A 27019-nucleotide genomic window follows, 5' to 3' on the forward strand; every position below is an offset into this window, starting at 1 on the left:
AGGACGACGGTAGTAAATAAGATGATCCCTTACAACAATTTCAAGAAGTGTTCTCCCCTAACTGTGCACCGTTGCTAAAGTTCGTCGCTTCTAAGCACCACGTGATGCTCGGGTGTGATGGATTCTTACGTTCACATACAACGGGTGTAAGACAATTTTACACAGCAAAACACTTAGGGTTAACTTGACGAGCCTAGCATGTACAGACATGGCCTCGGAACACGGAGACCGAAAGGTCGAACACGAGTCGTATGGAAGATACGATCAACATGAGAATGTTCACCGATGATGACTAGTCAGTCTCACGTGATGATCGGACACGGGCTAGTCGACTCGGATCGTGTAACACTTAGATGACTAGAGGGATGTCTAATCTGAGTGGGAGTTCATAATTTGATTAGAACTTAATTATCATGAACTTAGTCTAAAAACCTTTGCAAATGTCTTGTAGATCAAATGGCCAATGCTCATTTTAACATGAACATCAACGCGTTCCTAGAGAAAACCAAGCTGAAAGATGATGGCAGCAACTATACGGACTGGGTCCGGAACCTGAGGATCATCCTCATAGCTGCCAGGAAACAATATGTCCTAGAAGGACCGCTAGGTGACGCTCCCGTCCCAGAGAACCAAGACATTATGAATGCTTGGCAGTCTCGTGCTGATGATTACTCCCTCGTTCAGTGCGGCATGCTTTACAGTTTAGAACCGGGGCTCCAAAAGCGTTTTGAGCATCACGGAGCATATGCGATGTTTGAGGAGCTGAAACTAGTTTTCCAAGCTCACGCCCGGGTCGAGAGATATGACATCTCTGACAAGTTCTGTAGTTGTAAGACGGAGGAAAATAGTTCTGTCAGTGAGCACATACTCAAGATGTCTGGGTTGCACAACCATATGACCCAGCTGAATATTAACCTCCCTAATGAGGCAGTCATTGACAGAATCCTTCAGTCGCTCCCACCAAGCTACAAGAGCTTTGTGATGAACTACAATATGCAGGGGATGGTAAAGACCATTCCTGAAGTATTTTCTATGCTAAAGTCAGCAGAGGTTGAAATCAAGAAAGAACATCAAGTGTTGATGGTCAATAAGACCACTAAGTTCAAGAAGGGCAAGGGTAAGAAGAACTTCAAGAAGGACGGCAAAGAGGTTGCCGCGCCTGGTAAGCCAGTTGCCAGGAAGAAGTCAAAGAATGGACCCAAGCCTGAGACTGAGTGCTTTTATTGCAAGGGGAAGGGTCACTGGAAGCGGAACTGCCCCAAATACTTAGCGGATAAGAAGGCTGGCAACACAAAAGGTATATTCGATATACATGTAATTGATGTGTACCTTACCAGTACTCGTAGTAACTCCTGGGTATTTGATACCGGTGCCGTTGCTCATATTTGTAACTCACAGCAGGAGCTGCGGAATAAGCGGAGACTGGCGAAGGACGAGGTGACGATGCGCGTCGGGAATGGTTCCAAAGTCGATGTGATCGCCGTCGGCACGCTACCTCTACATTTACCTGCGGTATTAGTTTTGAACCTTAATAATTGTTATTTGGTGCCAAGTTTGAGCATGAACATTGTATCTGGATCTCGTTTAATACGAGATGGCTACTCATTTAAGTCCGAGAATAATGGTTGTTCTATTTATATGAGAGATATGTTCTATGGTCATGCTCCGATGGTCAATGGTTTATTCTTAATGAATCTCGAACGTAGTGTTACACATATTCATAGCGTGAATACCAAAAGATGTAAAGTTGATAACGATAGTCCCACATACTTGTGCCACTGCCGCCTTGGTCACATTGGTGTCAAGCGCATGAAGAAGCTCCATGCTGATGGACTTTTAGAGTCTCTCGATTATGAATCATTTGACACATGCGAACCATGCCTCATGGGCAAGATGACCAAGACTCCGTTCTCCAGAACAATGGAGCGAGCAACCAACTTGTTGGAAATCATACATACCGATGTGTGCGGTCCAATGAGTGTTGAGGCTCGTGGAGGATATCGTTATGTACTCACTCTCACTGATGACTTGAGTAGATATGGGTATGTGTACTTAATGAAACACAAGTCTGAGACCTTTGAAAAGTTCGAGGAATTTTAGAATGAGGTAGAGAATCAACGTGACCGAAAGATAAAATTCCTACGATCAGATCGTGGAGGAGAATACTTAAGTCATGAATTTGGTACACACTTAAGGAAATGTGGAATCGTTTCACAACTCACGCCGCCTGGAATACCTCAACGTAACGGTGTGTCCCAACATCGTAATCGCACTCTATTAGATATGGTGCGGTCTATGATGTCTCTTACCGATTTACCACTATCATTTTGGGGATACGCTCTAGAGACAGCTAAATTCACTTTAAATAGGGCACCTTCTAAATCCGTTGAGACAACACCGTATGAATTATGGTTTGGGAAGAAACCTAAGCTGCCGTTTCTAAAAGTTTGGGGATGCGATGCTTATGTCAAGAAACTTCAACCTGAAAAGCTCGAACCCAAGTCGGAAAAATGCGTCTTCATAGGATACCCTAAGGAAACCATTGGGTATACCTTCTACTTAAGATCCGAGGGCAAGATCTTTGTCGCTAAGAACGGATCCTTTCTGGAAAAAGAGTTTCTCTCGAAAGAAGTAAGTGGGAGGAAAGTAGAACTCGATGAAGTACTACCTCTTGAGCGGGACAGTAGTGCAGCTCAGGAAGATGTTCCTGTGATGCCTACACCAACTGAAGAGGAAAATAATGATGATGATCAAGGTACTTCGGATCAAGTTGCTACTGAACTTCGTAGGTCCACAAGGACACGTTCCGCACCAGAGTGGTACGGCAACCCTGTCCTGGAAATCATGTTGTTAGACAACGGTGAACCTTCGAACTATGAAGAAGCGATGGCGGGCCCAGATTCCAACAAATGGCTAGAAGCCATGAAATCCGAGATAGAATCCATGTATGAAAACAAAGTATGGACTTTGACTGACTTGCCCGATGATCGGCGAGCGATAGAAAACAAATGGATCTTTAAGAAGAAGACGGACGCGGATGGTAATGTCACCATCTATAAAGCTCGACTTGTCGCTAAGGGTTATCGGCAAGTTCAAGGGATTGACTACGATGAGACTTTCTCTCCTGTAGCGAAGCTTAAGTCCGTCCGAATCATGTTAGCAATTGCCGCATACTATGATTATGAGATATGGCAGATGGACGTCAAAACGGCATTCCTTAACGGTTATCTTAAGGAAGAACTGTATATGATGCAGCCGGAGGGTTTTGTCGATCCTAAGAATGCTAACAAAGTATGCAAGCTCCAGCGATCCATTTATGGGCTGGTGCAAGCATCTCGGAGTTGGAACATTCGCTTTGATGAGATGATCAAAGCGTTTGGGTTTATGCAGACTTATGGAGAAGCCTACGTTTACAAGAAAGTGAGTGGGAGCTCTGTAGCATTTCTCATATTATATGTAGATGACATACTCCTGATGGGAAATGATATAGAATTCTTGGACAGCATTAAGGCCTACTTGAATAAGTGTTTTTCAATGAAGGACCTTGGAGAAGCTGCTTATATATTAGGCATCAAGATTTATAGAAATAGATTGAGACGCCTCATAGGTCTTGCACAAAGCACATACCTTGATAAAATTTTGAAGAAGTTCAAAATGGATCAGTCTAAGAAGGGGTTCTTGCCTGTATTGCAAGGTGTGAGATTGAGCTCGGCTCAATGCCCGACCACGGCAAAAGATAAAGAAGAGATGAGCGTCATCCCCTATGCTTCAGCCATAGGATCTATTATGTATGCCATGCTGTGTACCAGACCTGATGTAAACCTTGCCGTAAGTTTGGTAGGAAGATACCAAAGTAATCCCGGCAAGGAACACTGGACAGCGGTCAAGAATATCCTGAAGTACCTGAAAAGGACGAAGGACATGTTTCTCGTTTATGGAGGTGACGAAGAGCTCGTCGTAAAGGGTTACGTCGACGCTAGCTTCGACACAGATCTGGATGACTCTAAGTCACAAACCGGATATGTGTATATGTTGAATGGTGGAGCAGTAAGCTGGTGCAGCTGCAAGCAGAGCGTCGTGGCGGGATCTACATGTGAAGCGGAGTACATGGCAGCCTCGGAGGCAGTGCATGAAGCTATTTGGGTGAAGGAGTTCATCACCGACCTAGGAGTCATACCCAATGCGTCGGGGCCGATCAAACTTTTCTGTGACAATACTGGAGCTATTGCCCTTGCGAAGGAGCCCAGATTTCACAAGAAGACCAGGCACATCAATCGTCGTTTCAACTCCATCTGTGAAAATGTTCAAGATGGAGACATAGAAATTTGCAAAGTACATACGGATCTGAATGTCGCAGATCCGTTGACTAAACCTCTCTCGCGAGCGAAACATGATCAACACCAGAACTCTATGGGTGTTCGATTCATCACAATGTAACTAGATTATTGACTCTAGTGCAAGTGGGAGACTGTTGGAAATATGCCCTAGAGGCAATAATAAAAGTATTATTATTATATTTCTTTGTTCATGATGATAGTCTTTTATTCATGCTATAACTGTATTATCCGGAAATCGTAATACACGTGTGAATACATAGACCACAATATGTCCCTAATGAGCCTCTAGTTGACTAGCTCGTTGTGATCAACAGATAGTCATGGTTTCCTGGCTATGGACATTGGATGTCGTTGATAACGGGATCACATCATTAGGAGAATGATGTGATGGACAAGACCCAATCCTAAGCATAGCACAAAGGTCGGTTAGTTCGTTTGCTAGAGCTTTTCCAATGTCAAGTATCTCTTCCTTCGACCATGAGATCGTGTAACTCCCGGATACCGTAGGAGTGCTTTGGGTGTATCAAACGTCACAACGTAACTGGGTGATTATAAAGGTGCACTACAGGTATCTCCGAAAGTGTCTGTTGGGTTGACACGGATCAAGACTGGGATTTGTCACTCCGTATGACGGAGAGGTATCTCTGGGCCCACTCGGTAATGCATCATCATAATGAGCTTAAGGTGACCAAGTGTTTGGTCACGGGATCATGCATTACGGTACGAGTAAAGTGACTTGCCGGTAACGAGACTGAACAAGGTATTGGGATACCGACGATCGGGTCTCGGGCAAGTAACGTACCGATTGACAAAGGGAATTGTATACGGGGTTTGATCGAATCCTCGACATCGTGCTTCATCCGATGACATCATCGAGGAGCATGTGGGAGCCAACATGGGTATCCAGATCCCGCTGTTGGTTATTGACCGGAGAGTCTCGGTCATGTCTGCATGTCTCCCGAACCCGTAGGGTCTACACACTTAAGGTTCGGTGAAGCTAGGGTTATCAGGAAGACAAGTATGTGATTACCGAATGTTATTCGGAGTCCCGGATGAGATCCCGGACGTCACGAGGAGTTCCGGAATGGTCCGGAGGTAAAGTTTTATATATGGGAAGTTGTTAAACGGACACCGGAAAGTTTCGGGGTCATACCGGTATTGTACCGGGACCACCGGAGAGGTTCCGGGGGTCCACCAGGAGGGACCACCCCTCCCGGGGGGCCACTTGGGCTGCGTAGGGATAGCAGCCAGCCCCTAGTGGGCTTGGCGCGCCCCCCCCTTGGGCCCATGCGCCTAGGGTTTGGGGGGGGGGGGGAAACCCTAAAGGGGGCGCACCCCCCTTGCTTGGGGGGCAAGCCCCCCACCCTTTGGCCGCCGCCCCCCTCTAGGGTTTCCCCTAGAGGGCCGGCCCCCTTGCCCCTCTCCTCCTATATATAGAGGGGTGAGGGGAGGGCTGCTGGAGACAACTCAAGGCGCATCCCCTCCCCTCCTCAACACCTCTCCTCCTCCGTACGTGCTTGGCGAAGCCCTGTCGGAGTACTTCTGCACCAACTACACCACGCCGTCGTGCTGCCGTTGGAGCTGCCTTCCTCAACCTCTCCTTCCTCCTTGCTGGATCAAGACGGAGGAGACGTCGTCCGTCCCGTACGTGTGTTGAACGCGGAGGTGCTGTCCGTTCAGCACTTGGTCATCGGTGATCCGAATCACGACGAGTACGACTCCATCATCACCATCCCTTGAACGCTTCCGCACTCGATCTACAAGTGGTATGTAGATGCAAACTCTTCCCCTTGACTCGTTGCTTAGATGAACTCATAGATGGATCTTGGTGAAACCATAGGAAATTTTTTATTTTCTGCAACGTTCCCCAACACAAAGAACCACCGGCAGCTCCTCAATCCAGTTCCTTCCGCACTTGCGCAGCCTGTCGAAAGTCCTGGTCTTGAGCCCGCGTAGCACTTCAGCATTTGCCCTCTCTGCTTGACCGTTGCTTCTCGGATGAGCAACAGAAGCGAAGCAGACCTTGGCGCCAAGATCTTGGACGTACTGCATGAAGGTGCGGGTCGTGAATTGTGTGCCATTGTCGGTGATGATCCTATTAGGGATCTCGAAACGGCAAACAATCGACCTGAAGAACTTGACTGCTGACTATGTTGTCACCTTCCTCACTGGTTCCACTTCCGGGCACTTTGTGAACTTGTCGATTGCAACGTACAAGTACTCAAAGCCCCCGACAGCTTGGGGAAAAGGGCCGAGGATATCGAGCCCCCAGACCGAAAATGGCCAGGATAAAGGGATCATCTGGAGAGCTTGAGCTGGCTGGTGTATCTGCTTGGAATGGAACTGGCACGCTTCACACTTGGTTACTTGTGCAGTTGCATCCTGGAGGGCTGTAGGCCAAAAGAAACCTTGCCGGAATGCTTTGTCGGCAAGTGCTCTTGCGCCAATGTGGTGACCACATATGCCTCCATGTATCTCTGCCAACAGCTCTTGTCCGTCTTCCCGGTGAATACACTTCAATTTCATGCCGTTGAGTCTTCTTCTGTACAGTGTGTTGTCGACAAACTGGTACATACTTGACTACCGGGCTACTCTTTCCGCTTCTTCTTGCTCTTCAGAAAGTTCTCCTGTCTGAAGGAAACGGACAATCTGCTGTGCCCATGCTGGAACTTGCGGCTCGACAACAAAAACTAAAGGCACATCTGCTGCTGTGGGAACATTCGCTTCTACGGCGAGAACCTGCGGCTCAACCGGAGCTTGATGTTCCCCGGCAAGCTTGCCGGAGAAAAACTTGTCGGGAGCGTCTGCTTCAACGGAACAAACCCTAAGGCTTGCCGGAGCAGACTGCTCCTCAGCACCTTTGGTGTTGATCTTGAGGACCTTCTTGGCGGCGGCTTCGGGGAGCCCTGCCGGAAAATAGTCACCAGAAATCAACTTCCTCTTCTTGCTCTGTCCAGTTGATGGCGTTACAAATGGTTGAGTCAGCTTGAGCACAAAGATCCCTGGTTCCACAGGGAACTTAAGTGCGACACACTTTGACAGGCCATCGGCAATGTTGTTCTGAGCTCTTGGAACATGTTCCATCTGTAGGCCGTCAAAGTGCTCTTCTAGTTTTCTCACTTCATCAACGTAAGCTTCCATCAATGGACTTTGATAATTCTTGTTCACTTGGCGGACGACAAGCTGTGAGTCACCCCTGACAATGAACTTCTTGATCCCAAGGTCTGCTGCGATCCTGAGACCGGCAAGCAAACCTTCATACTCTGCGGTATTGTTCGTTGCTTGCTCCTTGGGAAAGTACATCTGGACTACGTACTTGAGGTGCTCTCCGGTGGGTGCAACAAGTAGCACGCCCACACCGGCGCCTTGCAGCGAGAAGGCACCATCAAAGTACATCAGCCACTCTTTGCTTGCTTCCTTGACGGGGATGCTAGTTTCTGGAATTTCTTCATCTTGTGTTGGCGTCCATTCTGCTATGAACTCTGCCAATGCTCTACTTTGGATAGTTGAAGTGCTTTCAAACTTGAGGCCAAAGCTTGACAGTTCCAGTGCCCACTCGACAATCCTGCCTGTTGCTTCTGGATTTTGCAGTATCCTCTTCAGCGGGAAACGAGTGACGACTGTGATCTCATGTGCTTGGAAGTAATGGCGCAGCTTTCTCGAGGCCATGAGAAGGCCTAAAAGCAATTTCTGCACACCAGAGTACCTTGACCTAGCCCCCCGCAGAAGGGAACTGACAAAGTAAACTGGGCGCTGCACCACTCTTTTCTTCATCTTCTCACGCTCCTGCGCAGATCCATCTTTGTCGGGACCAGAGCTTGCCGGTGAAGTCCCCTGTTTGTCGCTGGATGCATCTGCCGTGGTTGCTGGCTCATCATCCGCCTCCCTCTCCGCTACTAACGCAGCACTAACCACTTGATTGGTTGCCGCTATATACAACAGCAACTTCTCTTGTGGCCTAGGTGCGACAAGTGTTGGAGTGGAGGACAGGTATCTCTTTAAGTCCTGCAGCGCAGCCTCCGCTTCCGGAGTCCATTTCATTGGACCTGCCTTTTTTAATATTTTGAAAAATGGCAGGGCGCGCTCAGCAGACCTAGAGATAAACCTGCTGAGAGCAGCTACGCAACCGGCAAGTCTTCATACATCCTTGACGCGCTTTGGTGCTTCAATCTGCTCAATGGCCTTAATCTTGTCGGGATTGGCTTCAATTCCCCGCTGAGACACGAAGAACCCGAGAAGCTTGCCGGAGGGGACTCCAAATACGCACTTCTCGGGGTTAAGCTTGAGGTTGATCTTGCGCAGATTTGCAAAGGTTTCGTCTAAGTCTTGAATCAGAGTCGCCTTGTCCTTGCTCTTGACCACTATGTCATCCATGTAGGCTTCTACATTTCTGTGTATTTGCGGCTCAAAAGCGTCATGGACTACCCTTGCAAATGTTGAACCAGCATTCTTTAAACTGAAAGGCATCCGTACGAAACAGTATGTGCCACATGGGTTGATGAATGCGGTCTTATCCTCATCCTCTTCTGCCATGAAGATCTGATGGTATCCTGAGTATGCATCAAGAAATGAAAGCAAGTCACACCCAGCCGAGGAGTCAACAATCTGGTCGATGCGCGGCAAGGGAAATGGGTCTTTGGGACAAGCTTTATTGACATCGGTAAAGTCGATACAAAGCCTCCATTTCCCGTTTGCCTTGCGCACGACTACAGGATTGGCCAACCATGTAGGATGGAGCACTCCTCTGACAAGGCCTGCTGCTTCCAATTTCTTGATTTCTTCTGCAATGAATTCTTGGCGCTCCATCGCCTGTTTCCTGACTTTCTGCTTGACGGGCCGCGCATGAGGACAGATGGCAAGATGGTGCTCGATTATTTTCCTGGGAACACCGGGGATGTCAGACGGTTGCCACGCAAACACGTCGACGTTCGCCCGCAGGAAAGCAACGAGCGCGTATTCCTATTTAGGGTCGAGAGTGGCATTGATGGTGAAGGTACCACCAGTGCCATCCTCCTTAGCGGACACCTTCTTAGTCTCTGGTGGAGCTGCCATTGTCTTCTTACACTTGCCGGTGGAGCTCGATGGTGCATCCTCGACGGTAGCGCAGCACTCCGAAGAGGTGCACTTGCCGGAGTGGGCATCAGAACTCTTGCCGGACTTGGTCTTCTTCTTCGCCCGGTAGATCTTGTCGGCGCAGATAAGAGCATCCTTCTTGTCGCTACGGACAGAGATGACACTTATCGGGTCTGGCATCTTCAGCATGTTGTATGCATAGTGAGAGGCTGCCATGAACTTGGCGAGTGCTGGACGGCCGAGTATCCCATTGTAAGGCAATGGAAAGTTAGCAACGTCAAAAGTGACCCTCTCAGTCCTGAAGTTCAACTCGCTGCCAAATGTTACCGGCAACTTGATCTTTCCTTTCGGCTTGCTCCTTTCCGGATTGATTCCTTGGAATGTGCCGGTCTCTTCGAGCTCGCCATCAGGGATCTGGAGTTTCTGGAGTACCGCGGAGGAGATCAAGTTCAAGCCGGCCCCGCCGTCAACTAGCATCTTAGTGACCTTGAGGTTGCGGATAGTTGGTGAAACCAACATCGGCAAGCACCCGACCGCAGTTATGCGATCAGGGTGGTCCTCAATATCAAAGATGATAGGCGTGCTGGACCATTTCAGAGGCTTGCGTGACTCAATGGGTGGTTCTGCCGCATTGACTTCCCGCACCCACTGCTTGAGCTGGCGGTGTGAAGTATGCAGACAAGCACCATCGTCAACGCACAGGACCTCTGTGGCTTTCTGGAACTCCTGCTCATCGGTCTCGTCATCATCCATATCTTCATCATCGTTGTCATCTTCATCCTTGTCGCGGCCACGGGGAGGTCTATCTCCTTGCCGCTGCTTGGCCTTGCCGCGGCGTCCTCCTCGACCGGGACGTTTCTTGCCGGCTCCTCCAGCACCTTCCTGGGCTTTCTCCTTGTCGCTTCGCTCGTATTCAGCTTTTTGCTGCTCAACAAGCTGCTCGACCTTCTTGCAGCTCTGGAGGTCATGGCCCTTGGTGCGGTGGATCTTGCAGTACTGCTTGTTGGTGCCGTCCTGCTTGTCGGCGACTGCCACAGCCTCCTCGCCGGGGCTACCAGCTTTGACTTTCTTGGCGCCACCTCCGTTGCCGGACTGCTCAACGACTAGCACATCTTTGCCTTTCTTTTTCCTGTTGTTCCGCCGCCGGTTTTTCTTTGTCAGGGCAGTCTCCTCACTATCAGATCCTCCTGCTCCTATATTCTCTCTGGGGAGTTTCCTCCCTTCTTCAGCACGTGCACACTTGTCGGCCAAAGCATATAGCTCACTGACGTCTCTGATCTTGCACATCGCCATCTCCTCCCGCATCCTGCGGTTTCGCACGTTCTGATGGAACGCACTGATTACTGCGGCAGGGTGGACATCTGGGATATTGTGCTGTACACGGCTGAATCTCTGAATATACTTGCGCAGGGGCTCTCCTTCCTTCTGGGCGAGCAGATGAAGGTCGCTCTCTTGGCCATGAGGCTTGTGGCCGCCTGTAAAGGCGCCGACAAACTAATGGCATAGGTCTGCCCAGGAGGATATGGAGTTGTCCGGCAAGTGCATGAGCCAGGATCTGACATTGAGCTTGAGCACCAGTGGGAAGTAGTTGGCCAGGATTTTGTCGTCCCGCCCCCCGGCAGCTTGCACCGCGATGGTGTAGATGCTGAGGAACTCTGACGGATGCGACTTGCCGTCGTACTTCTCTGGTACATCTGACTTGAAATTCTTTGTGCTGGGCCACTGGACTTGCCGCAGCTCACGAGTGAATGCAGGGCAACCTACCGCGTACGACAAGTCGCCTGGTTCCCCTGGTGCATGCATGTCGACAGAAGGCCCAGCGCGCTGGTCGGATTGACGCCACGCTTCTCTTCAGCGCTCGATGCGAGTACGAGCGTCTTCTTGCTGTCGCTCGTGAAGAACTTGGCGCTGAGCGCAACGAGCTCGTGGATCTGATGATGCGGTGGAGTCGCTGTCGAGGTGGATCCGGCAAGTCGGCGATCTTGGCCTTCGGGGTGGAGAGTGCATGGTAGTTGCACCCCCACCGGTTTCGTCGCCATCGGCTCGTGCCTGGCGGTCCTGCCGCGGCAGCGATCTATTCGGCTGCTGCGGAGTGTCGCCGTTGGCGAAGCCGATGAGATTCTGAATGGTGGCCCTCCATCCATCGATCTTGTCTTCCGTTGGAGGGTAATCCAGGAGCAGTTGAGCTCGCGCCAAAGCTTCTGCTGGAGTGGTGGGCGGCAGTGGCGAACAGTGCGAGGAGCGGGATATGCTCGGACTTCTAACTATGTTAGAAGGAGCAGTATCCCGTCCAGGAGACCGTGTCTCGCTCGTGCCAGCATGTCGGCGTGCATGCTGGTCTTGAGCGCCCCGAGATCCACCAGCTCGATCTTGTCCTAACAAACGTATGGCACTACGAGTACCATGACGCTGTCGGTCCTGCGCCTCCTGAGATGGGCGCGGTGCATGTACGGACGCCGAGGTCTGCGCGGCCTTGTCCTTGGACCTGGCAGCACCGTGAGCTCCCGTCCGTTCTTCCGTCGGCGTCTGCCCCACCACCCGTTTGCTCCGGTGGTGGTGGGATCGACGTGGACGGAACAGTTGCCGCCGAAGCCTTCTTCTTCGGTGGCATGTCGATGAAGAAGATGAAGATCTAGCTCGTGTGATCGCCGGATCAGGTTCACACAACCTCGACGCCCCCTACCTGGCACGCCAAAGATGTCGGGGAAGCTGATCCACGAACACCTATGGGGCCGGCGGACCGAGCCCCTTTCGGTTCGGCGGGGGGCGGAGGTCACACGAAGAGCGGACCGAGGCGAAGCACACGAGCAGTTTACCCAGCTTCGGAGCTCTCCGGAGAGATAATACTCCTACTGCTGCTTGTCTAATTGTATTGAGTTCTTGCTCGGGAGCGCTGAGTGCTACAGTACACACGAGCTGCTAACGAGACCGAGCGTGAGTGTTTTCTGGCCTCGAACCCCCCCTCTACGTTGCGCATGGGCCTCCTTTTATATGCTCAAGGGGTCTCTGACAGGTGGCAACGTAGACAAGGGCAAAAATGGAAAAGGAGTTGCGGTTGGTACAACTACCTACACAGTGTATCCTACCTAACCCTGATGACAGGGGACAAAGGCATTAAATGCCCGTCTGCGTCGCCCGAATAGTGCAAAAAGGACCGTCAGGGACGCCACCGCTCGCCACGATGGCAGTCTTGTCAGCGTCGCTTGCCACCGCGCACCGCTGGCTGCACAGCCTCCTGCCACGCGCGCCTGGAAAGGCCCCAGGGCGACACGTTGGTGGATGTGCTGGAGCGCGGGTACAGAGTGGTAGCTTGTCGCGGCAAGCGCCTTGCCGCGGCCGTTGTCTTGTCGCGTCCGGAAGCTTGTCGCTCGCCGGGCCTTGCCGGGACGCGTGGCGCGTTGCGGCAAGTTCCTTGAGATGCCTTGGTTGGCCTTCCCGGCAAGCTCCTCTTGCCGGGGCCTTGTCTCTTTGGCTTGAATACTTTGTTCTTGAATGGTTCCAAAGGAACCACAGAGAACCTTGGCGGTCACCCGGCAAGCCTTGCCGCGGGGTGCTGCAACTGCCCGTGCACAAGTTCGGGATACTAGGGTACCCCTACTCTAGTACACCGACACAAGGTGATTGGGATTTCACCAGTAAGACTGCTGTTAGATACATTCAACTGAAAGAGGTGGTGTAGGGAGTTGATCGAGCTTGGCATTGGTCCTGTGAGTTGATTGCTGTATAAGCCTAGTATCTTTTCAGCTTTGTGAGCTTTGATAACCAGACAGGTGTCTTTCCAGTCAACGAACAGTCGTGCACGGAGAGATATTGAAGGTTCTGGAAGCCGTCAATGACTTCATCTTGTGGCATGGCCTCATTCATGAAGTTTCTGCCGATAAGCAGGATGCTGATGTTCCTACAGTTCTTAAGAGCATGCAAAGTTTTTGTGATGTTCGTGAAGGAGTTTCTAACAAGTGATAGGAAGGATAGGTGCTTCAGATTGCCTATTCTAAGGGAGATCTCACCATGGAAACGGTTGGCCGACAACCGCAGTGCAGTCAAATTGCTGCATGAGTAAATACTTTCTGGAAGTATGCCACTTAGATTATTCATCATGAGATCTAAACTTTTTAGATTCTGCAGGGTGGCGAAGTTTACCTTGCCTAGATCTCCACTGAAGTTGTTGATCTTCAGATCAATGTTTTTGAGATTTTTGCAGTTGCTCAGAGTTGATGGCAGCTCCCCAGACATGTTATTGTTACCCAAATGGAGCTTCTCCAGCCTCCTGAGCTGACCTATGGACTCTGGGATATTGCCACAGAAATTGTTCACTCTGGGATTACTGAGTTTGACCATCTGTGCTCCATCAAGCTCTCATTGTAGACAATTGATGGGGAAGGAGAGGTACTCTAGCGAGGTAGGCTGGAACATTTCATGATTTCAACAGGGAGAGTCCCACTTAGGTTGTTATAGCCAACCTTTTGAGCACTTTGAGCTTGGAGCAGTCACCGAGTGCGGTGGGAATATCACCACTCAATCGGTTGTAACAGAGGTCAAGCAAAGCCAAAGATGGCGACCAAGGCAAAGAGAAGATGGTATGTGCCCAGTGAAGCTGTTGTTGCTGGCGTTGAGCACGATCAGATTCTTCGTCTTCTTCCATATGGCTGATGGAAATTCTGAGCTGAATTGGTTGCTTGAGATGTTGAGTACCTGCAGAGGCCTGTCACCACTGTCGGCGGTGACCAAAGATGGCAGCTCGGGCAGCGGTCCATTTAGCTGGCTGAAGCTGACGTCAAGGACGATGGTGCTTGCAGAGGACATGAGCTCCGGAGGAAGGCCACAAGAGAAGGAGTTGTAGAGGACATGATGCTTGCAGAGGACATGAGCCGCTTCTTGCGATAGCCCGGCAAGGAACTGGAGGAGGTTGCGCTTCTCCTGCTCGGTGCATGCGGTAGCGGGAGAGGCCAAGAAGAGCAGCAGGAACAGATGCAGCATGACCGGAGGAACGGTGAAGAACTGCATTGGTTGGTGTTTTCCCCCTTGTTTTGCTATTGCTTGAAGAATGCTATTGGTTGGTGACGGGCTTTATTCTGTGCATCAGAGCTACTGAACACCATTTATAACATTTTTCTCCATGTCATGTCAGGGTGCAGCTTAGGGTCCTGGGCCACAGTCGGTGGGTTTTGCAAAAGGCTGCAGTACTAGCGTGGGTAAGCTACATCCGTGCAATCAATTTGCTATAACAAAATGCTATCAACTACTCCCTCCGTTCCAAAATAAGTGTCGTGATTTTAATTCAAATTGTATGGATTAAATAGTTACCGATTAGATTGAGGTTAGGCATTGTATACAAATTATTCAATTAACAAGAAATCAATCTGCTATCTACCAGTCCCAAGGTTCATGGTTATGCTTACAAGGCTGAAAAATATATTGGAGAGCAAGGTTAATTGCTAGTTTTCTCATCTTGACCGACTTATTTATTGCGTTGCTGCCATATAGGCGGGGTGGCATAAACTAGTGGCTGGCTGCCATTGATAGCCTAGCCCCTGGGGTACCAACCCAGTTTTGGGCCTGCTGAGGCTTACTGGGAATTTGCATGCTTGACACTGAGGTCTACTGTTGGTATACTTGAGTATGATACGTACTGACCTTATTCAAATGTACTAGTAGTTCACATGGGCTGGATTTCTTTTGATAAATAGTGCAGAGTGGTACCAGTCAAGGTTTTGGTTACCGAATGAGGTAATTTTACCGAGGGGGACTGATAAATGTGGTTACCACGGTTACCGAGAAATACCGACAAATACCGAGAATATTTCGAGCGAATTTTATAGTTGAATTTTGAATTCAAATAAGAAAATGAACGAATATTCAAACCAGAGACCTCTCAAAACAGGAACTAGGTTGCTACCAACATGCCATAACCAACTTTCATTGCATTAATTAGACCCTACATACCTTACTGTAAATCGAGTGTTTAAATTCAAAAATTTCAAAAAAATGGTATTTTTTGCTCGGTATGACGATTTACCGAGGGGCACGGAAATACGTGGTAACCATGGGAAATCTTGAAATTTCGACTGGTAACCAAAACCTTGGTACCAGTAACCAGGCATGATTTGTTTTCCATGCTTTAATGCAGAAGCAAGTTAGATTCTGGAAATTAGAGTCAGATGGTCCATCAGAAAGGTGTGTATCTTGCCTAGTTTTGAAATTTATTCTTATTTCATTGTTGCTTATTGCATGATGGGAAGTGTTCAGTTAGGTGTTATCTTCTCAATTCATGCTTGAGCCTGATAAAATGTTCTAGTTTTCCTTTGTGCTCGCTGTCGGTAGTTAGTAGAGTACTGGAGGTATTAGTGTTTCTATAGAATCTCCTGAGAAGGTACTTACCTAAATTGCCTTATGCAATTCATGCTTTCCGGAACATTTTGAAAAATTGTGTTTCATGTCTATGGGGAGATATTCTGCTTGATATTTATCATGGGGGGTCATGTCCTTCCAGCTCTAACGAATAAATATCTGTTATATCAGTTTGAAACTGGTTGCGTTTACAATACTCATTGTCTTTGTAGCTAGCGGACAAAATATTCATTATAACATGGTTAGTATTTTTATTTATTTTCGAAAATGAGGATAATCCCTGGCCTAGTCTTGTTTTATATACTTCCTGGGATAGGTCCTTAGAAATCAGTTTGTACAGTTTCCTCTGGGATAGGTCCTGGAACGAAGCAGAATCGAAAGCACATATCCATCATTCATGAATGTATTTTAGATGCACAAAGAGTGACATGGACTATTCCCATATTCTCTTATGGAAAAGAAAAGAAGCTTGGAGCTCCAACTTCCCACGGTTCCTTTTCTTGCTATTTTTAACAGAAAAGCAGCAATGTCAAAATGTCTCCATAGGAGAGAGATAGACAGATTGGTCGCTGTCTCCATATGAGATAGCTAGACTGACATATAAGGATGCATGGGTTCCTAATTTCACTACTCGGCAGCTCGAGTTTACCTGTTGAATAGCTGTTATTGATTGATTCTTTTTCTTAGGGTGTCATAGTTATATTTCTTTTTTTGTTATACTTTGCTTGATGCACCGTGAATGAAGACCCTGGCAAAAACCCACGGACACGCACGTATGCCTGGTATGAATCACTGAAGACTTCTTTTCATGGAAAGTTTTGACTCAAAGGCAGAGCGAGCGAGCGACCTGACTTTGGTCATTCGGGTCTCTTGTTCGACAGAAGGTCAGAAGTAGACCATACACCAGGGCCACCCAGTAACTGCTAGTTTATACTCTTTTCTGTTTCCACCATTACTTCATCTTGACTATCTAGGCTCCAATGTGAGCCTTGAAACTGCCTCTTTTTTTTAAAGTAAAGTACACGGTTAGTACAAGAAGTTGCGGCGAAAGTACAGTGTATATGTCAAGTTAGAAATATGACAGTTCAGTACTTCAGTACATGATGTTCTATAAATGAGTGTTAAGTGGTACAAAGTGGTTGTGTTTACAATAACCATGCTCTTTGTAGCTAGTGAACAAAATATTCATTATATCTGAGTTTGAAAACTGTTTCATGGTTCTGGTTTTTCTTATATTTCCTGTTAGTTCCTTACAGATCTATTTTTGTGACATTTCCCTGGCTACAGGTCCTGGAACAAAGCAGAGTCAAAAGCACATGTGCATCATTCATGAATATACTTCAGATGATGCACAGAGAGTGGCCATGGTGTATTCCCCTCTTCTCTTGTGGTAAAGATTTTTTTTGGGCGGAAATATGGTAAAGAAGCTGCAAACTTCAACTTCCTATGGCTCCTTTTCTTGGTTTTTTTTTTTTGCTTTTTTCATTACAGAAAAGCAGCAGTGCAAAACTGTCTCCATATGAGATAGGTAGATATATTGATTGATTGTTGTTGTCTCTGCAACTTGTTCATGGAAACTTGAACAACTACTCATCAAAGGCAGAGGGAGCAACTCGACTTTATCTTGGCAGCAACCATACACCAAGTATGAACTTGGGTGACGGACTTCAGTCATCGTGGTTTGGAATCCATGAATTTCCACAGATCCTTGTAACAGATTTTGTAGAATTTAGTCATCGCAGTCCAAGTAGAATAGGTCTCAAGTCTTCTACGTCTTAGGACAGGCATGCAGCCATGCACCAGGACCAGTTGGGAACTGCTAAATAGTTCTTCCCATTTCCATCATTACTTCATCTTGACTATCTAGTTCCGTTGTGAGCCTTGGAACTCGAAAGTCTGAGACTCTGGCACTTTGCATTGGAACTGCCTTTTTTTGGGCGCTTCGCCTTGGAACTGTTTGCTGGACCTGAGTCTGTTTTCTGCTCTCTTCTTGACAGGGCTGGCTATCCTTTTCGAGCCAAACAATGGACTGAATCGTAAGGTGGCAGGCATGCATTAGTGAGAGTTTAATCCACATACTCACGGCCAAATTGCTGATTCATTGGCTGAAGGGTCACTTGTTCCAATATGGTGTGCCACCGTGGCCAAAGCCCCATTTCCCCATCAACACTGCTTCAACAACCTCCCAAGTTTCTCCACCGAACCCATAACACCTAGGGCGTCCCAAACCCTAAACCTAAAGAAACACCCTCCTTGCCCTTGGAACCAGCGGCAGTGGCGCGCCGAATGTGGACTGTGTTTCCTGTGCTGCTTCTTGTGGTTGGTGCATTCCTTGCCGCTGGCAGTTGTGGTCGTCGCTCTCCCGACTCCCTTTGCCCGATGGCGCTTCCCCTCGCAAATCCTATTCTGAATTAAACCTTACAGGGCACCCCCCCCCCTCTCCTCCACTAGGTTAATTGGGCTGCTGGCCCATCCCCCCCCCCCCCCCCCCCCGCCCCAACACCGGTTCGGGTTTACTGGGCTGGGTTTTCAGTGGTTTTTTTCTTGTCTTTTGCCTAGTTTTTGAGGTTTTTTTGTTTTCTTTTTTATTTTCAATTTTCGTGAACTTTTTCCCCCCAATTTTGTGAGCTTTCTTTCAAAATCACAAACAATTTTCAAATATATGGAACCTTTTCAAATTCACTAACTTTTTTGTCAAATTTACAAGCTTTTTTCAAATCTGCAAACCTTTTTAAAAATTTATGAACTTTTTTCGAACTCGGGATCTTTCTTCAAATTTGGTGATTTTTTTAAAAAATTCACAAACTTTTTCCAATTTTATGATCTTTTTTCAAATTCAAGTAAATTTATGAATTTCTTTTTAAATTTACGTTCTTTCCGAGGCATATTTTTAAAGTCAATGGTCAATCGGGCCAACGGTCGAGCTGGTCCATTGGTCAGCGGTCAACATTTACCAGTCACACCATCACTGACTGGCTCACATGGTCGCACGAGCGCCGGGCTGTTGGGCTCACATGCCCATGCAATTGCTCGCACAAGTGCCGGTTGCCTTGTTGGCACCACAAGCGCTGATTAGAGACTCTCCTTCACCACGAGCGGAGCTTGTTGCTGGCCCGGTGCACCGGGCCAAGCTTGTCCTGATCCAGTGCGGTAAGGGCCTCGCTCGTCCAGATCCGGCATAGGGCGCCTCTGTCCGACTGTTGGGCACATTAGTCTCTAGGCGGAGTCACACCATCACTGGCTCACATGCTCGCATGAGCGCTGGGTTGTTGGGCTCACATACCCATGCAATTGCTCGCACGAGTGCCAGTTGCCTTGTTGGCACAAGCACTGATTAGAGACTCTCCTTTACCATGGGCCAAGCTTGTTTGCTGGCCCGGTGTGTCGGGCCAAGCTTGTCCTGATCCAGTGTGGGAAGGGCCTCACCCTTTCAGATCCGGCATAGGGCGCCTCTGTCCGACTGTTGGGCGCATTAAGTCGCTAGGCAGAGTGGGCCCAGGCAGCTGGGCCTATGGGAGAGCCATGAAATGGGTTCACCGCTTCACCATCTCACACGTGGCAAGCCTCACCTGCCCTGCTCGGGCGTATCGTGGGGTCCTGGTGTAGCTGGGGCCCACACACCGTGAGCAATGGCATGTAGTGGCTCCCTGAAGAATAGTAGTGCACGTTTTCATCCTGCGGCGGGCGATGTTGCGACATCGAGCTGCATGTGCATGCTTGATCTGTGGATGGCGTTGGATGTGCCCTTTTGGTTGTCTCATAGGGTTGAAGAGGCACAACTTTGCTTCCCTTGGGACTTGTCTTCTCTCTCTGATGGTTGGCGTGGGCGGCAGATGCATGACAGCCTAAGCATCTATGCACCGGGCAGTGCCTCACAGTGGCAATACTGCGGCGAAGTCAAAATCCTCAGGTCATGATCACGAAAACATGGTAATTGTGTCCTGAGTCTACAATGCTAATATATTTGGTCTTAATTTTTTGTTGTGATTGTAATATGTTTGACTGAATAGGTTGACATGTTAAGCAGAGTGCAAAATCACATGCTTTTACAATTCTCTTTTATATCAAATGATATCGAGGTTAACATGTGAAAAATGATATTGAGGGTCAGAGTATGTATCAACAGAATTTTTATTCTCATATTACGGTAGCCAAACGTGCTTTGCGGTACAGACATACTAGTCGATGGAAGGCAACGTCTTCTGGGAATCTTTCATCCGTTATTTAATTCTATATGAGAAGTCGAGTGAGCCATGTCCCATATTGATCAGATATAGAGAAAAAAAAAGGAGAGAGAGCTATGGTTAAAAAAGGAAAAGCACTTACTTGCAGAAAGCAACAGCATCCAGAAACATGGTACGTCCAGGTACATACTGACCATACTACTTTGCATGTGCACTCTTTCAGAAACATGCATTCTACAAATAACATGGGCACACAGATTGGTTTGGCAAAAATATTCAACTTCTAAAGATTCAGCTAATACATTATGAAGACCCGTTGCACGTGTATACAAAGATGTGAACAAAATATCAGGATACTAGACGCTTAGCCAAAATATCTGAATAATACTAACTGGTCATATAGCACTCCTACCCCAAAGAACAAACCAAAGGCAATGGCAAAGATGACCTTAGTGCTGCATTCTTTTGCAGAGATGATGTGCATGGGAGCTTCTTCGACTGAACTGCAATCTCTAATAAGCAGAGAGCCACACAGCTTTGGGTTCCCGTCAAAACTAGAAGTCTGAAACGTGCTCAGCTGGCCTGTTGTTGGAATAGGTCCTTCTAGGTCGTTGTAGGAAATGTTGAATTGTGAAAGGAAGCGAAGGATCTCCAATGCTGCAGGAATTTCACCCGTCAGATGGTTATTAGACGGATCTAGTTGCTGGAGGTTCGTGAGGTCGCAGATTGATTGTGGGATCACTCCATAAAAGTTGTTGGAACTCAAGTCCAGGAAAAGGAGTGCTTTCAGCTGACCAATCTCTTGTGGAATCACACCTGTGAATTTATTCTTGCCGAGATTCAGCACTTTGGCCCAAGCACTGTCAATCCGGTATTGAACTGTTGATGATTCCGCAACATAAATAATTAGATCAAGGTCAAGGAGGCTTGGGTCCGAATAGATGGCTGCCTTATCTGATTTAAACATTGGCATCTGCATCAAGGTGATTGGGATTTCCCCAGTAAGACTGTTGTTAGATACATCCAGCCGAAAGAGGTGGTTTAGGGAGTTGATCCAGCTTGGCATTGGTCCTGTGAGTTGATTGCTGTATAAGTCTAGCATCTTCAGATTTGTGAGCTTTGATAACCAAATAGGTATCCTTCCAGTCAACGAACACTGGTGTATGGCGAGATGTTGAAGATTCTGGAAACCGTGAATGGTTTCATCTTGTGGCATGACCTCATTCATGAAGGTTTTTCCAATAAGCAGGACGCTGATGTTCTTACAGCTCTTAAGCCCATGCAAAGTTTTTGTGATGTTCGTAAAGGAATTTCTAACAAGTGATAGGAAGGACAAGTGCTTCAGATTACCTATTCTCAGGGATATCTCACCATGGAAATTGTTGTACGACAGCCGCAGTGCAGTCAAATTTCTGCATGAATAAATACTTTCTGGAAGCATGCCACTGAGATTATTACTCATGAGATCTAAACTTTTTAGATTCTGTAGGGTGGCGAACTTTACCTTGCCTAGGTCTCCACTGAAGTTGTTGAACTTCAGATCAATGGTTTTGAGATTTGTGCAGTTCCCCAGAGTTGATGGCAGCTCCCCAGACATGTTATTGCTACCCAAATGGAGCTCCTCCAGACTCCTGAGCTGACCTATGGACTCTGGGATGTTGCCACCGAAATGGTTCCCTCCAAGGTCAAGAGTAAGCAGATTACTGAGTTTGATCATGTGTGCTCGATCAAGTTCTCCTTGTAAACCATTGTTGGGTAAGGAGAGGTACTCTAGCGAGGTAGCATGGAAGGTTTCAACAGGGAGAGTTCCACTTAGGTTGTTATGGCCAACCTTGAGCACTTTGAGCTTGGAGCAATCACCGAGTGTGGTGGGAATATCACCACTCAATCGGTTGTAACAGAGATCAAGCAAAGTCAAAGATGGCGACCCAAGGCAAAGAGAAGACGGTATGTGCCCAGTGAAGCTGTTATTGCTGGCATTGAGCGCGATCAGATTCTTCGTCATCTTCCATATGGCTGATGGAAATTCTGAGCTGAATTGGTTGCTTGAGATGTTGAGTACCTGCAGAGGCCTGTCGGCTGTAACCAAAGATGGCAGCTCGGGCAGCGGTCCGTTGAGCCGGCTGAAGCTGACGTCGAGGACGATGATGCTTCCAGAGGACATGAGCTCCAGAGGAAGGCCACCAGAGAAGGAGTTGTACGAGAGGTTGACACGCTGCAGGCTGGTGAGGTCAGCAAGGGATGGCAAGATGCGCCCTTCAAGTCCTCTAGATGCCAGGGAAACCTCAGTAACGGCCCCGTCTCCGTTGCAGGTGATGCCTTCCCACTCGCAGCAGTCCGTGCCATTGTCACGCCACGACGTGGCGAGGCCGCCATCTTGCGACAGCCCGGCAAGGAAACCGAGGAGGTTGCGCTTCTCCTGCTCGATGCATGCTGCGGCAGGAGAGGCCAAGATGAGCAGCACAAACAGCTGCAGCACGACTGGAGGAACGGTGAAGAAATGCATTGGTTGGTGTTTCTTCCCCTTGTTTTGCTGTTGCTGGCAGAATGCATGCACTGCTGGTACTATTTATCATCTAACAGTGGCCATATAGGTGGTGGCATAGGGGTGGCATGAGTAGTGGCAGGCTGCCATTGATATAGCCTGGCTCCTGCCACGTTGCGGTACCAACCCAGTTTTGGGCCCGCTGAGGCTTACTGGGAATTTGCCTGCTTGACGCTGAGGTCTTGCTATACTTGAGTGTGGTATGGATATACTAGTTCACATGGGCTGGATTTCTTTTGATAAAGATAAAGAATGCAGATTGGTACCAGTAACCAGGAAGCATGGTTTGTTTTCCATGCTTTAATGCAGAATCAAGTTAGATTCTGGAAATCAGGGTCAAATGGTCGATCAGAGGTGTGTGTATCTTGCCTATGTTTTGAAATTTCTTCTTATTTCACCGTTGCTTATTGCATGACGAGAAGTGTTCGGTAGGTATTCTCTTCTCAATTCATTCTTGAGACTGATAAAATATTCTGGTTTTCCTTTGTGCTCGCTGTTGGTAGTTAGTAGAGTACTGGAGGCTTTCGTGTTTCAATTGAATCTCCTGAGAAGGTACATACTGCCTAACTTGCCTTATCCAACTCATGCTTTCCGGAAAATTTTGAAAAGTTGTGTTTCATGTCTATGGGGAGATATTCTGCTTGATATTTATCATTGGGGTCTCATTTCCTTCCAACTCTAACGAATACATATCTATTATATCCGTTTGAAACAGGTTGTGTTTACAGTACTTGTGCTCTTTGTAGCTAGCGGAGAAAATATTCATTATATCAGTTTGAAAACACTATCATGGTTGGTATTTTAATTTATTTTCGAAAATGAGGATAGACAGATTGGTCGCTGCCTCCATATGAGATAACTAGATTGACGTAAGACGATGCATGGGGGTTGCTGCTTTCACTACTCGACAGCTCGAGTTTACCTGTTGAATAGCTGTTATTGATTGATTCTTTTTCTAAGGGCGTCGTAATTATATTTCATTTCTTGTTACTTTGCTTGATGCATACATCGTGAATGAAGACCCTGACAAAAACCCTCGAACACGCACGTATGCCTGGAATGAACAACTGAAGACTTCTTTTCATGGAAAGTTGACTCTACGGCAGAGCGAGTGACTTGACTTTGGTCATCGGGGTCAAGTCTTGTACGACAGAAGCAGACCATGCACCAGGACCACCTGTGAGTCTTGAAACTGCCTCTCTTTTTTTTTATGTGAAGACACGGTTAGTACAAGAAGTTGTTGAAGTGAGTGTCAAGTGTTACGAAGTGGTTGTGTTTACAGTACCCGTGCTCTTTGTAGCTAGTGAACAATATATCAGAGTTTGTAAACTGTTTCATGGCTGTGGTTTTTCTTAGATTTCCTGTTAGTTCCTTACAGATCATATTTTTGTGACATTTCCCTGGGTGCAGGTCCTGGAACAAAGCAGTCAAAAGCACATGTGCATCATTCATTAATAATGCACTTCAGATGATGCACAGAGTGGCCATGGTGTATTCCCCCTCTTCTCTTGTGGTAAAGAAGCTGTGAGCTTCAACTTCCTATGGCTCCTTTTTTTGCTTTTTTTATTACAGAAAAGCAGCAATGTAAAACTGTCTCCATATGATAGGTAGATGTATTGATTGATTGTTGTCTCTGCGACTTGTTCATGGAGGGTTGAACAAGTGCTCATCAAAGGCATAGCGAGCAACTCTGACTTTATCTTGGCAGCAACCATACACCAAGTATGAACTTGGGTGACGGACTTCGGTCATCGTGGTTTGGAATCCGTGAATTTCCCCAGATCCTTGTACAGATTTTGTAGAATTTAGTCATCGCGGTCCAAGTAGAATAGGTCTCAAGTCTTCTACGTCTGAGGCCAAGCATGCACCAGGACCAGTTGGAAACTGCTGCTAGTTTACCTTTTCCATTTCCATCATTACTTCATCTTGACTATCTAGTTCCGTTGTGAGCCTTGAAACTTACTTTTTTTTTTCTTTTGGCGCTTAGACTTGGGACTGTTTGCTGGACCTGAGTCTGTTTTCTTTTCTCTTCTTCTGGACAGGGCTGGCTATCCTTTCCGAGCCAAACAATGGACTGAATCATAAGGTGGCAGCCATGCATTAGTGAGAATTTAATCCTGTGGTGCTGATGGTTTAGGTTTCTATCATCCGAGACGCGGCTGATATCACGAAGATGACTGAGTGAAGGGGAACCTGCAGGCGCATAAGGATGAACAGCGACGATGTGTAAGCAGATGATCCACGACTGATAGCAAAATGCGTCTTGTTAGCGCCACTCCCAAATTACCAAAATACGTTGACGTCATCACTGACCGGTCGCTAAGTTTAGCCGTCACTGTAGTTTGTTAAGACCAACTGATTTGCTTATCGACCGGTCAGTGATGTTATTTATGCGGCCATTTAAATTCCAATTTCACCGCCTTGTGCTCCCCTAACCTGTCGCCGCCGACCCCCTCGTCGAGTAGTCTCCACCATCTTCGGCTGCCCACCGACACTCCTCTCCCTCTGTTCCCATCTTCCTATTCTCCCTTCCTTCATCGATTCGTCGCCAGGTTGAGGCTAGCCTCACCGATGCCCGTGCAGCTACCCGGGGTCACCACGTCATCTCGACGCAGTCGCTCCCCTTCAAAAATGCAAGTGTTGTCCTGGACACCCCCGTGACCACTTGCCGCCACCTCGCCTTCCCCCTCCCGTCATGCGCATGGTTGATCCAATGGGAGGGGCCAAGGTAGAACATTTTACTCCCCCCGTTCATTTTTACTCCGCGTTTTAGATTTGTGTCAAGTCAAACATTACAAACTTTGACCAAATATATATTAAAATGCATCAACATCTACAATACCAAATATATATATACTATGAAACTACATTTCATAATGAATCTAACCAGAATTGTGCTGTGGTCAATATAATCAAAGGTGAGGTGCTGAAAACTAAGCTGTGTGGCTTGCTGTCTGTTGTGTTTTGCAAAAATAGACATTGGCCATGGCAAGTTAGAGAGTTGTCCAGCAAGACCTTTTTGGTCAGGTTTCCACCCTGGAAAGTGCTGAAGACCTAATTGAATTTCCAGCTTTTGATCTTCCTAAAGAAGGGGTGAATGTAAATGTGTCTGAATGGAAAGGGGCATGTGATCCATTTGGGGAACTGGTTGAAGCCTGGGTCCTAATTGAGGGCATGCCACCCAAATGGTGTACCTTCAAGGTGTTTTGCCAAATTGCTTCAACGTTTGGTGTTCTTACTGATGTGGACTGCAATGACATGTTCAGAACATTTTTTGAGAATGTGAGGGTTAAAATTGCTTGTAGAGATCCAGCCAAAATCCCTTTTGAAAGGCTGATAGAGATGAAGAAAAAGTTGTTCTTTCTTGGATTCACTGTGGAAGGATATGAGCAAACTGGTGGTCTGGATTCTGTTGTTAGTGATGAAGAAGATGATGAGGAGGAGATTGATGAAGATAATGATAATATACATGGGAGCAAGACTGATGGTGGTCAAGATGACCTCCCGTCCAATGATGAAAATGCTATTGATGACTTGGATAGAGCTAACTTGAGCTCAAATGGAAATGCTAATGCTGGTAGACACAAAAAAGCTTCTGATGCTGTTGATCACCATGCTAGTTGGTCAGACATCGAACATGAGAACTTCATCATGGAATGTGCTGTGGTGGAGGCTAAATCTAAAGGAAAATTAAAACAGGATGATTCAACTAGAGGTGAAGTTGAGATTGGAGCTTGTGCTTCATCTGTAGTGAAAGGGAAAGGGGAGGCGATGCTGACTTGGCCAGTTGAGTCCTAGGATGGGCCTTCTATAATGGGTGATGTTGCTTCTTATGAGGTTGTGGATCCTCATACTACCTTCAAGGACAAAATTGTTCTAGATAATTTGGCTGTTTGTGATAATGATGAAAAGCTAACTGGCGGGGATAGTGTGGGCTACTGTAATCTGCTACTGAAATCAATTGATTGCTCTGATTCCGAAGATGAGAAGAATGCTGAAGAGGACATGATAACCTTACCTGTAGATGCTGTTGAAATGATCAAATCTTCTGGTTTAAAGAGGTCTTTGCTTTCCTCAGTTGATGAGGTGATGGGAGTTGGGAAGAGCAAACATACCAAACCTAAGTGGGGGCCTATCCTAGCTCAGAAGCCACAGACCAGAGGGCATGGCAATGTGAACATCATGTAAAAAGCTGCTGAGTATAAGAGGAAAAAGAACTTGGAAGTGCCTCACACTTACAAAGGTAACTCATTTGCTCTCCTTGATCCTGATCTACTTGCTAGTCATACTGAGAAGATAAAATTGAAAATGGGTAATGATGTGTGTTCTAAACATGAGATTATTGATGATTTGATTGCTGATGAAAAGGAAAAATGTCTGTTATTTGCTAATAATAACCCTGAAACTGTGTTACCTTCTAATTTAGATGTTAATGATGTAGAAGTTGGGTTCACTCCAGCAGGGGCTTCTTTTCATCAATCAGCGGGCACTGCTGATTGTTTAGAGAATTCCCCAACTGTTCTGACCAAGGT

General features: G+C 47.3%; 1 protein-coding gene and 1 pseudogene across 1 annotated transcript; both read right to left on the reverse strand.

Annotated features, from left to right (window-relative positions):
• Positions 1-13029: 13029 nt before the first annotated feature.
• On the reverse strand, positions 13030-14414 carry LOC123139038 (receptor-like protein 3; annotated as a pseudogene).
• A 5782-nt stretch (positions 14415-20196) lies between these two features.
• LOC123133864 (tyrosine-sulfated glycopeptide receptor 1-like) lies at positions 20197-22448 on the reverse strand. Its single transcript, XM_044553257.1, has one exon. The coding sequence runs from the start codon at positions 22446-22448 to the stop codon at positions 20307-20309; it is 2142 nt and encodes a 713-aa protein (XP_044409192.1). The 3' UTR covers positions 20197-20306.
• Between the last annotated feature and the right edge of the window lie 4571 nt (positions 22449-27019).

The sequence above is a fragment of the Triticum aestivum genome, chromosome 6B (genome assembly GCF_018294505.1).
Source record: "Triticum aestivum cultivar Chinese Spring chromosome 6B, IWGSC CS RefSeq v2.1, whole genome shotgun sequence".
In the NCBI taxonomy this organism is placed as follows: domain Eukaryota; kingdom Viridiplantae; phylum Streptophyta; class Magnoliopsida; order Poales; family Poaceae; genus Triticum; species Triticum aestivum.